This window comes from Eptesicus fuscus, chromosome 3, assembly GCF_027574615.1.
Source record: "Eptesicus fuscus isolate TK198812 chromosome 3, DD_ASM_mEF_20220401, whole genome shotgun sequence".
Lineage (NCBI taxonomy): Eukaryota > Metazoa > Chordata > Mammalia > Chiroptera > Vespertilionidae > Eptesicus > Eptesicus fuscus.
This window is the reverse complement of record NC_072475.1, coordinates 54,494,532-54,509,495: the sequence shown is the minus strand read 5'-3', so window position 1 is coordinate 54,509,495 and position 14,964 is coordinate 54,494,532. Positions and strand designations below refer to the sequence as shown.

Genomic DNA, 14,964 nt, shown 5'->3' with positions numbered 1-14,964 from the left:
GCTGGCTGTCCTCCAGACTAAGCACAGTATGACCCAAAACAAACTTATATTCTCTCATGAGATTGCCCTTCCTCCTGGTATTTTTAATACTAATTTGTGACATTGCCAGCTACTCAGTATTCCAAGTTAAAAACTTGGGAATCATGCCAACATGTTTTACAAAACTCAGTACAAGTTTCCCAGACTGATGACCAAAATAGCTACCAGATTAGTGGCCCTGCCTTCTAGTGATTAAAGTACCTGTGTCTTGGTAGCAAAAGGATTCTGTTACTAATTCTACAATATCATCTAGAGTAATCAGTTAACCATATTACAGGACAATTTTACCATCTGTGCCAGGAAGAGAAAATGTGTCATGAAGAAATAGTGAAGTCAATGAGATTCTCAAATGAATGATTCATACACACACACACACACACACACACACACACACACACACTCTCTCTCTCTCTCTCTCTCTCTCTCTCTCTCTCTCTCTCACTCACTATAGGCCCTAGTGGGAAGAATAAAAACCAAAGGTTCATTTTAATTTCACCACTGCTCTGTTCTGCCTTGTAAAGACCTAAACATTGAAGTCTGTGTCAAGGACTTGTTTTTCCCTTTCATTTCCTCCCTAAAGACTAAGGCTTTCAAAGGTCTGGCTGCTGTGTCATCAAGAAGCTATTTGCCTTTGGAGAGGGGGAGGGGTATAATGATTCATGTGGGTCATTTCTTTTGTGCTTTCATAAGGATGTGTTATGGAATGTGTATTACTTATTTTTTTAATCAGGGCCTTAGGAAAGCTGTAAATGACCATATTCTTAGAAAATCTCATTTTCCTTGACAGCCTTCATCTAGGCCAGTGGTCGGCAAACTCATTAGTCAACAGAGCCAAATATCAACAGTACAACGATTGAAATTTCTTTTGAGAGCCAAATTTTTTAAACTTAAACTTCTTCTAATGCCACTTCTTCAGAATAGACTCGCCCAGGCCGTGGTATTTTGTGGAAGAGCCACACAAGGGGCGAAAGAGCCGCATGTGGCTTGCGAGCTGCAGTTTGCCGACCACTGATCTAGGCTATCTTTTAGTCCTCCCATAGCAATAACAATCACTCATTAATATTTTGGTAGATTTTATTATTTTTTTCTGTGCATTTATATGCTTTTAAAAATATTAAGATAGTACTGTATATATCACTTCATATTTCTGTGCTTTTTAAAATATTAAGATTGTACTGTATCACTCCATAACTTGTTTTAAAATATTTAATTATTATTTATTTTTTTAAAAAGTATATTTTTATTGATTTCAGAGAAAGGAAGGGAAAGGGAGAGAGAGATAGAAACATCAATGATGAGAGAGAATCATTGATTGACTGCCTCCTGCACACCTCACACTGGGGATCAAGCCTGAAACCCCAGGCATGTTCCCTGACCAGGAATTGAACCGTGACTTTCTGGTTTGAGGGTCGACTGACACTCAACCACAGAGCCACACCAGCCAGGCAATATTTAATTCTTTAAGTGGATAATACATTTATATGGTTAAAAAAACCATATCCAGTAAAATGTGTATTCCATAGGTAACTACTGATTCCATAGGTAACTACTATTTACCAGTTTCCTTCCAGAGAATCTTTATGCTTATAAAAGTAAATATCCTGCCCTGACCAGTTTGGCTCAGTGGATGAGTGTCAGCCTGCAGACTAAAAGGTCCCAGGTTCGATTCTGGTCTAGGGCATGTACCTTGGTTGCAGGCACATTCCCAGTAGGAGGTGTCCAAGAAGCAGCTGATCAATGTTTCTCTCTCATAGATGTTTCTAACTCTCTTTCCCTCTCCATTCCTCTCTTTAAAAAAAAAAAAAGTAAATATCCTATCTAATAAAAGAGTAATATGCAAATTGACCACCACTCCAACACACAAGATGGCCACCTCCATGTGGTCAAAGATGGCTGCCCCCATGTGGACACAAGATGGCCGCCACAAGATGGCCAGCAGGGGAGGGCAGTTGTGGGTGATCAGGCCAGCAGGGGAGGGCAGTTGGGAGGAACCCAGGCCTGCAAGGGAGGGCATTTGGGGGGAACCAGGCCTGCAGGGGAGGGCAATTGGGGGAGATCAGGCCTGCAGGGGAGGGCAGTTAGGGGGGACTAGGCTGGCAGGAGAGGGCAGTTAGGGGTGACTGGGCCAGCAGAGGAGGGGAGTTGGGGGGGGGGGGAACCTGGCCTGCAGGGGAAGGCAGTTAGGGGCGACCAAGTCAGCAGGGGAGGGCAGTTAGGGGTGACCAGGCCTGCAGGGGAAGGCAGTTTGGGGTGACCAGGCCTGCAGGGGAAGACAGTTAGGGGCAACCAGGCCTGCAGGGGAGGGCAGTTAGGGGTGATCAGGCTGGCAAGGGAAGGCAGTTTGGGGTTACAGGGCCAGCAGGGGAAGGCAGTTAGGGGCATTCGGGTAGGCAGGGGAGCAGTTAGGCGTCGATCAGGCTGTCGGGGGAGTGGTTAGGGGGTGATCAGGCTGGCAGGCAGAAGTGGTTAGGGGCAATCAGGCAGGCAGGCAGGCGAGTGGTTGGGAGCCAGTAGTCCTGGATTGTGAGAGGGATGTCCGACTGCCCATTTAGGCCCGTTCCCATTGGGATCAGAATGTGCAGTCGGACATCCCTCGAGGGGTCCCAGATTGGAGAGGATGTAGGCTGGGCTGAGGGACACACCCCCTCCCCCCGTGCACAAATTTCGTGCACCGGGCCTCTAGTGAATACATAATTTTCTTTGCTAAACCTGATTTTTCACATAAAAAAAGGACACTATAACCACTATTCTGTACCTTGCTTTTCTCACTTGATATATCTTACAATTTATTTAAAATAGTTAGTTAGTCTGACTGGCATGGCTCAGCAGTTGAGTGAAGTCCTGTGAATCAGGAGGTTATGGTTTGACTCCTGGTCAGGGCACATGCCCAGGTTGCAGGCTCGGTCCCCAGTGGGGGTGTGCAGGAGGCAGTTAATCAATGATTCTCTGCCATCATTGATGCTTCCCTCTTTCTCTCCCTCTCCTTTCCATTCTGAAATCAATAAAAATATATTAAAAATAAATAAAATCATTGAAGAGCTTCATTCTTTTTTACAGCTATCATTTTGTAATGTTTCATTATATGTGTATACCATAATTTATTTAACCAGTCTCCTGGTAGTGGACATTCAAATTGCTTCCAGTCATTTGCTGTTAATAATAATGCTACAATGAATAACCTTGTATATAGGTCACTTGGTCCTTTATTATATTCCTAGACATAGAATTGTTAGGCTAAAGGGCATGTGCTTTTCTTTCTTTCTTTCTTTTTTTTTTTTTACCACCAAGTTGAAATTTGTGGTTTTGTTCATGTACAAATAGAATATAATAGTCAAATTTTTATGGTTTCTAAACACTTAACCACTGATGATTCCCATAAGATGCTGTTATCCGCTGGAACCGGTTTGGCTCAGTGGATAGAGCATCGGCCTGCGGACTGAAAGGTCCCAGGTTCGATTCCAGTCAAGGGCATGTACCTTGGTTGCGGGCACATCCCCAGTGGGGTGTGCAAGAGGCAGCTGATCGGTGATTCTCTCTCGTCGATGTTTCTAACTCTCTGTCCCTCTCTCTTCCTCTCTGTAAAAAAAAAAATCAATAAAATATATTAAAAAAGAAAAAGAAAAAAAAAGATGCTGTTATCCTTCATAGTTCAGGTGCCTGATCTGTGAAAGTCCTACTTGCCTTCCTTTCTACCCACCAAATTAATTTGTCTTTCCAGAAGTCTTGTCGGATGTTTTCTTTGTTGGCCTCTCCATCTTGCTGCTTTATTTGAAAGACTTCATTTTCTAACTGCACTATAGTCCTTTCAATCTCATAATTCTTACTGACCAGGGAAACCCAATTTGACTACATTTCTCTTAATTTAGATCCAGCTGTGAGTTGCATGTTCTTTTGCTGCCAGTTTAAATCTTGAATATGTTTACTTAACTTCTGGAGCTCTTTCTGTGCACGTTCAACCATGTGAACTAGACTTTCATTATATATTTCCCAGGCATTGCATCCATACTGTGACATTAGTTCTGGATTCTCAATTCGAACCGCTTGATGCTCTGACTGGGCCACAGAATTGTTTACATTCTTGCCATGTAGCAACATCATTTTTCTGACCCGAGGAAGGGGCTGGAAGTTCAAGTGGTTTTATACTGAGCAATGCAATTGGTTGATGAGCAGCCAGTCTTTCAAATTTATTTCTCATTATGTTGGTTTCAAAAGCAGAATAGCCCGGGGCTGTCAGGTAGTTCTTTGTAGGTTGATGTCTGTGAGTTTGCTTCTCCACCAGCTCTGCAGTCCTTCCCGCACACCAGGCACTTCAGAACCTTTGTCAAAATACAGCATTGCATCCTCTGCAGCCTCCAAACCCGTGCCCACCGAGCTTAGGTTCACCGAGTTTTCTCAAGGCTATGTGCTTTTCAGTTTTGATAGTTGTTGCTAAATTACCCTCTAGCAAGTTATGTCTGTTTATACCCTGTGAATTTTTTTCTGTTTCCCCCCATTTTCCTAAAATTTTTAGTTTTATCCTGTGGGTTTGTAGGAGCTCTATAGTTATTAGGAAAATTAGTGGTGAGCATACTGTGAAAAATACAGATGATATATGATAGAATTATACACTTGAAACTTATATAATGTGTTAACCAATGTCACCCCAATAAATTTAATTTATTTTATTTTAATTTTTTAAATATATTTTATTGATTTTTTACAGAGAGGAAGGGAGAGGGACAGAGAGTCAGAAACATCGATGAGAGAAACACCGATCAGCTGCCTCCTGCACACCCCCTACTGGGGATGTGCCCGCAACCTAGGTACATGCCCTTGACTGGAATCGAACCTGGGACCCTTGAGTCCACAGGCCGACGCTCTATCCACTGAGCCAAACCAGTCAGGGCCAATAAATTTAATTTAATAAAAAAGAAAATTAGTCCTTTGTCTGTAATGTAAGTTATAAATATTTTTTTCCTAGTTTGTCTTTTGACACTCTTTTTAAATCTGCCCCTGAGGATATTTTCTCTGTTGATTCTTCTTCTTCTTCTTCTTCTTCTTCTTCTTCTTCTTCTTCTCCTTCCTTCTCCTTCTCCTTCTCCTTCTCCTTCTCCTTCTCCTTCTCCTTCTCCTTCTCCTTCTCCTTCTCCTTCTCCTTCTCCTTCTCCTTCTCCTTCTCCTTCTCCTTCTCCTTCTCCTTCTCCTTCTCCTTCTCCTTCTCCTTCTCCTTCTCCTTCTCCTTCTCCTTCTCCTTCTCCTTCTCCTTCTCCTTCTCCTTCTCCTTCTCCTTCTCCTTCTCCTTCTCCTTCTCCTTCTCCTTCTCCTTCTCCTTCTCCTTCTCCTTCTCCTTCTCCTTCTCCTTCTCCTTCTCCTTCTCCTTCTCCTTCTCCTTCTCCTTCTCCTTCTCCTTCTCCTTCTCCTTCTCCTTCTCCTTCTCCTTCTCCTTCTCCTTCTCCTTCTCCTTCTCCTTCTCCTTCTCCTTCTCCTTCTCCTTCTTCTTCTTCTTCTTCCTCCTCCTCCTCCTCCTCCTCCTCCTCCTCCTCCTCCTCCTCCTTCAAGAGTGAAGGGGAGGCAGGAGGAGGGAGAGAGAAAGAAAAAAAATTGATGCATGACCTCTAGCCACTGAACAACCCAGCCAGGGCTATATTATTTTTTTTATAGCAGGAAAAGCCTTCTTCATGATCTGAATCATTAGCTGATTGATTTATTAAACAGTGGTAAGATATATCACTCAAACATTTTGTTTTAATTGAAAACATCTAAAATTGCATTTATTCAATAGTCTTTGGCTATAGGGCCAAAACCAAAGCAACATATTTTCTTGATTTCAGAGAGGAAGGGAGAGGGAGATCGAAACATCAATGATGAGAAAGAATCATTGATCACCTGCCTCCTGCATGTCCCCTACTGGGGATTGAGCCCACAACCTCATCCTTCTCCTCTTCCTCCTTCTTATTTAGCTGGAATTTATTTTGGCCTATAGTTTGTGGAGAATGTCTAAATTTATCTACTTTTTACTAACCAATTTTTCTTTTCTACTGATTTCCCCCCAAAAGTGGTTTATTAAGTGAACCTAACATTTTTTAATAGTCTTTATTTTTTAGAGCAGTTTTAGGTTCTTAGCCAAATTGAGCAGAAGGTACAGAGATTTCCCATAAACTCCCTGCCTTCTCTCGTGTAGAGCCTCTCCCACTCTCAGCATTCCCCACCAGAGTGGCACATTTGCTACAACTGATGAACCTGCATTGATACATCATTATTACCCAAAGTGCATATTTTACACTAGGGTTCACTCTTGGTCTTAAACAGTCTATGGTTTGGACACATTTTTAATGACATGTCACTACCATTATAGTAGCATATAGAGTAGTTTCATGGCCCTAAAAGTCTTCTGTGTTTCACCCATTCATCCTCTCGGTCCTACCCCCACCCCAAACCCTGGTAGCCACTGTCTTTTTACTGTTTCCATAGTGTTTTGCCTTTTCTAGAATGTCATATAGTTGAAATCAGAAGTATGTAGCCTTTTCAGATTGAATTATTTCATTTAGTAATATGCATTTAAATTTCCTCCATGTCTTTTTGTGGCATGATAGCACGTTTCTTTTTAGTGCTGAATAACATTTCATTGTCTGAATGTACCACCGTTTATTTATTTATTTGCCTTTCAACTATTTAATACTTATTTACACACACAGACACTTTACCGACAGGTATCATTCTCACTCTGTAAATGAAAAGTTCAAGTCAGGTAACGGCCCAAAGGCCTTTAAGTGTTGGTGCTATCTCTTGTATACTTTCTTCCCCAGGCCTTGATACCCTAACTCCTAGAACCTGTTAAGGAGGTTTTTGAAGTAAAAGTAGGGAAGTAGAGATGCCGAAGGACCTACACTCAGTCCAGAAGACAAAAGTACTTGTAGACAATTTTAAAAAAATATATATTTTTATTAATATTTTACAGAGCGAAAGGGATAGAGAGTTAGAAACATCGATGAGAGAGAAACCGATCAGCTGCCTCCTGCACACCCCCCACTGGGGATGTGCCTGCAACCAAGGTACATACCCTTGATCGGAATCGAACCTGGGACCCTTCAGTCTGCAGGCCGACACTCTATCCACTGAGCCAAACCGGTTTCGGCAACTTGTGGACATTTCAATGAACTTCCCTCCATGCAGCTTCAAGCTACCAGGACACAGGCCCCACCAACACCCTTCATCTTCTCCTCGTCTCCTCTGCTGGAGACCTTGGCCTTCACAATGACAGGCTGCTCTGGGAGCTCTCCCTTCCCCAGAACTTTGTAGTAGCCGATCGCATCACATCAGTGACAGGAGCAGCTCCAGTCTTGCTCTTGGCAGCGTTTACCCGTGTCTGCTCCCTGACCAGGGCCCACAGTTTATCAAGGTTGACCGTTGGGCAGAAGCTCTGGTTCCTCTTTGAGTGGTGATGCCTCACACCAACTTTCCCAAAGTAACTGGGTGATATTTGCCGAAGGTGATCCTGTGATGATGTGAGCCACTAGCATTACCGCGGCCCCCCCTCCGGGTGCTTCCTGTGCTTGCCAGTGCCGCTGTGGCCGTGCCGCTGTGGCCGTGGCTCACAGGGCCCCGAAGTTTTCGGGTCTTCCTCAGTCTGGATGGCATGTCGGTGGCGGAGATTCAAGAGCACCTCCGTTTATTTATCCATTACTTACTGAGGGACATTTCTGTTGCTTCCAGGTTATGATAATTGTGAATACATCTGCTATAAACACCCGTGTGTAGGTTTTTATGTGCACATAAGTTTTCAGCTCCTTTGGGTAAATAACAAGGAGTGTGATCACTGGACCATCTGGAAAGAGTATGTTTAGTTTTGCAAGAAACTACCAAACTGTGTTCCGGAGTGGCTTTAACATTTTGCATTGTTACCAGCAGTGAATAAGGGTTCCTTTTGCTCTAAATCCTTGCCAGCATTTGATGTTGGCATTGACCTGGGTTTTGACCATTCTAATAGGTGTATATAGTGGTATCGTATTGTTTTAATTTGTATTTCCCTGGTGACATATGATGTAGTGTATCTTTTCATGTGTTTATTTGCCATGTGCATATTTTCTTTGGTGAGATGTCTGTTAAGGTCTTTGGCCCATTTTTAAAATCAAATGATTTGTTTTCTTATTGTTGAATGGTGAAGAGAGAAGGGTAGAAAACAGATTATTTTAATTATATAACCTTCGATGTCATATGTACAAATTACTTATTCAGATGAACAATTACAATGATTTTAAAGTTATCCTTTAAAAAGGTGAACATGTATATGTATTCCTTTTATTGCTGCTGAGAACTTCTGTTGAGACAAAGGAAGGTTGTGCTTTTATCTCTCTCTTTGAATGTCAACACCAGAACTAGATTTGGTCCAAAATGGTAGTGATTTGTTTACCATGTGTGTTCCCACAGCAGGTGTGTTGCCGCCAAACTGATTACTGGCAGTTTGTGAAAGACATCCGCTGGCTGAGTCCCCACTCAGCCCTTCACGTGGAGAAGGTAAGAGATGAAGGTAACCACGAGGCTTCATTGTTTGATGTTCTGTTTGAGGAGTCTCCTAGGATAAAAGGATGGGGTGTGTCAAGTTTCTTATAACTGAGGAGAGGAAACACACACCCTTCACGACTGATTTGAAGGGGAGGATTATTTGCTTTAAAAAAATAAACTTTCAAACCCATTGTTCTGGCCACTTTCTCTCATTTGGGGAAGGGGTGTAAAAGTTTTGTTGTTTTCAAAAGATCTGCATAAATGGGACCAGAGGGAAGCTTTTCAAAATCCAGGGTATATGGTATATGGTAAGAGGTTCCCTGAAGTGGTTGGGGAAAGTGGGACTGAAATTCTAATAACTGTTTAAGGAGACAAGAAACAACAATTAGAAAGCAAGGTGAGGTTTCTGAAGGCCAGTGTCAAATGGAGCCCAACATGTTCCTATCAGCTTTGGCTACCATCATAGCATTCTACTCTTCTATCCTCTCAGCTCATCATAGTACCCCCGATTTCTAGTCAGGGGAACAAAGCCGGAGGAGGTTAGATGACTTTGCCAGAGTTACACAGCTAGTTCCAGATCAGTCTCTGCCAAATTTATGTATCTATTGATTTAACTCTTTCTTATGGAAAAATTTTAATGTATATAAAATTAAAGAGAATAGTGTAATGAACTCCAAAATACCCAGCACTCATCTTCAATACTTATTGATTCATGGCCAGTCTGTAGCGAGCTTCCCCCTGGACCAACAGTTCTTTTGAGACCCAATTTCAATGTCCAGTAGTTCCTTATGTGTACATGTCAGCACTGACCCCTCAGCTCTGGATGGTGGACAAATGGTGGTAATGGAGGTCCGACTCCCTCTGGTTTGGTCTCGGCCGAACCCAGGGGCACGGCGTCACCCAGACTAAGGGGCACGTGGCCTCACCCATACCCAAGGGGCGCGTGGTCTCACCCGGGCCTGGGACCCAGCCTCACCCGGATGGATCCAGGGGCGCACGGCCTCACCCGGACCCAGGATCTGGCTTCACCCGTACCCAGGGACGCTTGGCCTCTCCCAGACCCAGGGGCACGTGGCCTCACCCGGGCTTAGTTGCACAAGGCCTCACCTGGATCCAGGGACACATGGTCTCTCCCGGACCCAGGGACGCTTGGCCTCTCCCAGACCCAGGGCCACTTGGGCTCACCCGGGCCTAGGTGCACGAGGCTATTTAATGTATATCCCACCCACTGCCAGATTCATTGTTGAGATGATGTTGGGAAAAGTAACTTGTTTTAATTAATTTATTTTTAAATGAGTTTTTACTGATTTCAGAGAGGGAGAGAGAGATAGAGAGAGAGATAGAAACATCAATGAGAGAGAATCATTGATCGGCTGTCTCCCGCTCCACCCCCACTGGGGACCGAGTCTGCAACCCTGGCATGTGCCCTGACCAGGAATTGAACTGTGGCCTCCTGGTTCATAGATCAACACTCAACCACCGAGCCACACTGGCTGGGCAGTAACTTGTTTTTAAATGGTAAGGGAACCAAATAACAAGGATAGGTCTTACACTATCCTTTTTTATGAAGAAGAGGCCAGAGCCCAATGATTTTTTTATGGAGATTTTTTGTCCTCACTTTCCCCACCAAACCCCCCCTCTAATTTTCTTTTATAAAATATATTGCTACAATTATTTACTCTTAGAAGCTGCTTGAAATTGCCATCCATCCTTTTTTTGCACTGATCCTGGGCTGAGACCTTGCTTTCAGAAACAGCCATGCAGAAGGAGGTGTCAAATAGAGAATGAATGCTGTGGCTAGAGGCCAAAAGAGGTTTCTCTTTGGTGGCATTTTTCTAGATTCTTTCCCCCAGGTTTTTGTTGCATCCTTTTGTGAAGGCCGTCTGAAATAGAGGACTCTGTGAGAGAAGGAAGAGATCAAGTTTATCCTTCTTCTGAGTACCCCAGAAAAGATGCTTCTTTGGAGTAAGAACAGAGACAGATGTAGGAGCTTTCTTTTCTCTAGGAACTGCATATTAGGTTTTAACTGCTTAGCCCCGCTCCAGTGGCCCAATCCAGCAGCAGAGCCATTAATCCCTTCCTTCCCTCTCCTTCCTCAGTAACCTGTAGAGCAGGGGTCCTCAAACTTTTTAAACAGGGGGCCAGTTCACTGTCCCTCAGACCGTTGGAGGGCTGGACTATAGTTTTAAAAAAAAAAAAAACTATGAACAAATTCCTATGCACACTGCTAAGTCGGCTGCTAAGCAGGACAGGCAGCGACGGCAAAAACACCCGGCGGGCCGGATAAATGTCCTCGGCGGGCCGCATGTGGCCCGCGGGCCGTAGTTTGAGGACCCCTGCTAGCTGGAGGAAAAATACCTGTGATTGCCTCCTTTTAACGTGTCTCAATTTAGTTCTCAGGTCTCCAGGCCTCAATCTTGCTGTGTTTTTGCCCGCATACATGTTTTGACTCGTGCCCTTTTGCCTCCTAGTTCATCAACTTGCATGAGAATGGCCAGAGCAGCACTGATGGCGTGAATGAGCGTGTCATTGCAGAGCTGTGGCTGCAGCATAGCCTGCAGTGCCACTGCCTCTCCGCCCAGCTCCGACCTCTGCTTGGGGACAGACAGTACATCAGGAAGTTCTACACAGGTAGGCAGAGGTCCCTTAGCCAGGATTGTGGCATAGATTCCCTCACTGTTTTCCACTTTACCCTTCCTTTAACGACTCTTACCCAAGGCCTCGTATTTTACTTGATGCCATAGAGATTCTAATAAGAAACACGTTGTAGCCAGTCTTCTCTCTCACTTCCCATGTGATACACAAACGTATTCCTCTACTCCCATACACCCAAACCAGTAAGAACAACTGCTACTCACTGAGAGTTCCCATGTTCCCATCACTGTTACCTACCGTTTATACGTATACTCTTTAACAACAGCCCTGAAAGTTGGGTATTAATATCCCTGTTTTCCAATCAGGGAAGTAGAGTTCAAGAAGGTTAGGTAACGTGGCCAAGGCCACCGAGGGCCAGGATTAAAATCTGGGCCATTCTGAGTTTGAAGCCTCTTGTCCTGGCCTCTCTCCTCTACTGGCATTACTTGGCCTCTCCTGTGCTTTATTCGTTGCGGGCTCCGCTTCTCTCCACAGTGGCATGATTCTGCACAAGTCATGTTTGCCTTTTCCCTCGCTCCTTTCCTGACCTTCTGCCAGGGTCATACAGGGAAGCTGAAGGACTGACTCCCTATTGGCTCCATCACCGGTGGCCTCTCTCTCCCCAGATGCTGCTTTCCTGCTAAGCGATGCCCACGTCACAGCCATGCTGCAGTGCCTAGAAGCAGTGGAACAGAACAACCCCCGCCTCCTCGCCCAGATTGATGCATCTATGGTAAAGGGGGAAAGGAATTACCTTTGCTTACGCTGGCCTCCTAGGCCTCACCAGGGTGTAACCCTCTGTAGCCAGATGTTTCTTTACTTAGTCAGTTGTAAACTTAAAGGCTTTCATTAAAAACAAAAAAACACTTAGAAAAGAAGGGGAGGTACTGTTAAGCACCTATTGAAGTAAAAAGCCCAAGTTTAGGTCTGTCTAAGAAGGGAGGCGTCTGTTTTTTTAAACCGTTTTAAAAATCCTTAGTTTGAGTAAGCACCTCCTTAAAGGCAGGCTTGATAAAGAGCTGGGAGAAGAGGGATGATTTTGAATCAGGAGCAGGATTTATAGCATCAGACCTAATATGGCCTAGTATTATACTGGATCATTTTTGTCTTTGAAGTATAAAGAAAATTTCGTTGCTTGATGTTGCTTATTATTAACTCTCTAGTTCACTTACCCCAACACTAATATCAGTGCCTCAGCTAGAATGGAATCACAGTCCCTACCTCTTTTAAGGAGGTATTCCCTACCTTTCCTGGTTTAAAAAAAAGTTTATTCTTAGTTACCATACTATGTATGTGCCAGGCATGATACTATGCACAGTTTTCATACATCATCTCATTTATTCATCACAGCTCTCTAAGGAGGACACTGAGGGTAGAGTAAAGAAGTCACTTGCCCAGAGTTTGGAGCAAATAGCTTATAAGTGATAGGACCTGGATTTGAACCCTGGTCTGACTTCTGACTCCATGTGCATAGCAGTCCAAGCCTGCTGCCAAAGGCCAGCTTCTACCTGTGTTTCTGTAGTCCTTAGTGCCTCTCTGAGGACCTCTACCCTTGACCATTGATTCTGACATTTTTTTTTTTTTTAGTTTGCCGGGAAGCATGAGAGCCCACTGCTGGTGACAAAGAGCCAGAGCCTGACAGCTCTGCCTGGTTCCACATGTACCCCTCCAACCAGCTCCGGTCAGCATTCCTATTTTGGGTCCTTCTCTAGCCTCCACCAATCTGTACCCAACCACGGCCCAGGTATGGGAGCAGGTCAGGGTAGTTATGACAGGTATTCCTAGACGGGAAAGAAGAAGACTTTGTGGGTGCTCACAAGCTGGGTCTAGATAGAGCCTTGAGTTGGTATAGTTTGTCAAACTTCATGTCTTAATAGTGGAGATCTTAACAAGGTGTATGGCAGCTAGCCTAAGATAATTCAGTAGAATCATTAAAGTAACAGAGGAAAGAGAGGTGGTTTTAGAGTCCCCTGTGTTTCTAATCTTCATTGCCAAGAATGCATTTCAATAATAATAGCCAACGTGTATTGAATGCCTACCATGTGCCAGGCTCTGTTATTATCAGTTTATATGTATTATCTCATTTGATCCTCAAAACAGTCCTATGAGGTAAATGTTATTATTGCTCATTTTAGATGAGGAATGCATATTAATAAGCCACGAAGTCACTGTCTCAAGAGCTCATTCTCTTGACTTAGCTGCTTCTAAGTAATTTTTTACTCACCTTAAATGACTTACCTTTTCTAAGGTGACGCCATGTGTTCTAAGCACTGATTAATGATAGGGAGAAGCCCTTCGTATATACCAAAGGCTTCCAGGTCACCTTTCCCTTCCCTTTCTTTTTATACCCTAGAAAGAAGATCTACTTCCTTTTCTCTCTCTGGCCCTCCCCGGAAACCTCAAGAAAGCCGAGGGCCCATTTCCCCAGCAAAGGATCAAACCATCCAGGCCCCTCTGCTTCCCGTCTCTGCATTAACCAGGGATTCCCCTTCAACTCCAAATGAGATGAGCTCCAGCACTCTGACCAGCCCCTTAGACTCATCCTGGGTCAGCAGCCAGAATGATTCCCCAAGCGATGCCAGTGAAGGGCCCGAGTACTTGGCCATCGGCAACCTGGACTCCCGAGGCCGGACCGCCAGCTGTCAGAGTCACAGCAGCAATGCTGAGAGCAGCAGCTCCAATTTGTTCTCCTCCAGCAGCTCCCAGAAGCCAGCTTCTGCTGCTTCCTCCCTAGTGGACCAAGAGGGAGGTGGGCAGAGCCAGCTGCCCAGTGTCCTTCGCAGGTCCAGCTTCTCAGAGGGACAGGCACTCACTGTCACCAGTGGAACAAAGAAGAGCCATACGCGCTCCCATTCGGATACCAACATTGTCTCCAGAGGAGCCCCAGGTAACGTTAATCACCAGCCCCTAGTTGGGAATGTGGTCTCCTGAATTTTTCTTAGGGCGGAAGGATCTTCAAGTGGCAGAAAGAGAAGTTATGCTTCTAACAAAAGAGAGAAGTTTGTAATCTAATAGGGTTACCCAAGGAATCTCTCTCAGAATATTTATGTTTGTTCCTTTGTACATGGCTAAATAGGAAATGCTTTCCTGGATTCTTTCACTAGTTCCTTAGCATCAGAGCATACATAGTGTGACTCACCACAGTTTGAGTTTTAAATGTATCTTTCAGACAGAGGGGACGTACTAATAAGTTTTAAAAACGATCCCATTAAATTCCTCCCCTTCCTGTGATTCCCGAGGAGTTTGGTCAGCATGTATTACCAATAGGAGAGAGGCCAAGTGATACTAGGGTTTCCTTATTGAAACTAGGGGTGTAGTGGGTTTGGGGTGATGTGACCTAGTCAACAAGTAGGCGGGGCAGACTGTGCATCCCTAATTCCGGTTGAAAGGCAGTCAGGTAAGGAGGCCCTGGCCACTGAGACCTCCCTCACGCCAACACCAGCTGCTAGCAGCAGAGAGTGCTGTAGGCACAGGGAAGGTGGGTCTCATTGCTTTTGCCATCTTCCTGCCATCATCTTTCCAGGGTTGACAGTGTCCGGCAGGCTTTGGTTGGGTTTCATTTGTAAGAGGATTTCCATTGTGCTTAAAGCCAGTTCTGAGTGGGAAAGCCCCAGAAATAAAATATAAAAAAAATCCAAGGACAAAAAAAGGAAGGATTTCCTTTAGCAACTAGAGCTGCCATTGATTTTTCTTCGTAATTTCTAGAAAGGTGAGAGCTAAGGCCCTCATCTGAAACTTCTGAATAGCAAACTTTTGTCCCTATTTTCCTGTCAAAAATATGGTTTGGCTTATTGGAACTCTTCAGAAGAT

The 14,964-nt window shown here is 44.3% G+C and overlaps 1 protein-coding gene and 2 pseudogenes across 1 annotated transcript in view; 1 reads left to right on the top strand and 2 right to left on the bottom strand.

The window, feature by feature from the left end:
• The window catches only part of RUBCN (rubicon autophagy regulator), a 56,124-nt gene that overhangs the window by 16,546 nt on the left and 24,614 nt on the right, over positions 1-14,964 (top strand). The window contains exons 3-7 of the mRNA XM_054713892.1: positions 8,446-8,532; positions 10,992-11,151; positions 11,781-11,887; positions 12,742-12,898; positions 13,508-14,041. Of these exons, the coding sequence (XP_054569867.1) occupies positions 8,446-8,532; positions 10,992-11,151; positions 11,781-11,887; positions 12,742-12,898; positions 13,508-14,041 (1,045 nt within the window). The remainder of the gene's footprint in view (positions 1-8,445; positions 8,533-10,991; positions 11,152-11,780; positions 11,888-12,741; positions 12,899-13,507; positions 14,042-14,964) is intronic.
• LOC129148096 (pre-mRNA-splicing factor SPF27-like) lies at positions 3,590-6,428 on the bottom strand (annotated as a pseudogene).
• LOC129148579 (60S ribosomal protein L27a-like) lies at positions 7,194-7,656 on the bottom strand (annotated as a pseudogene).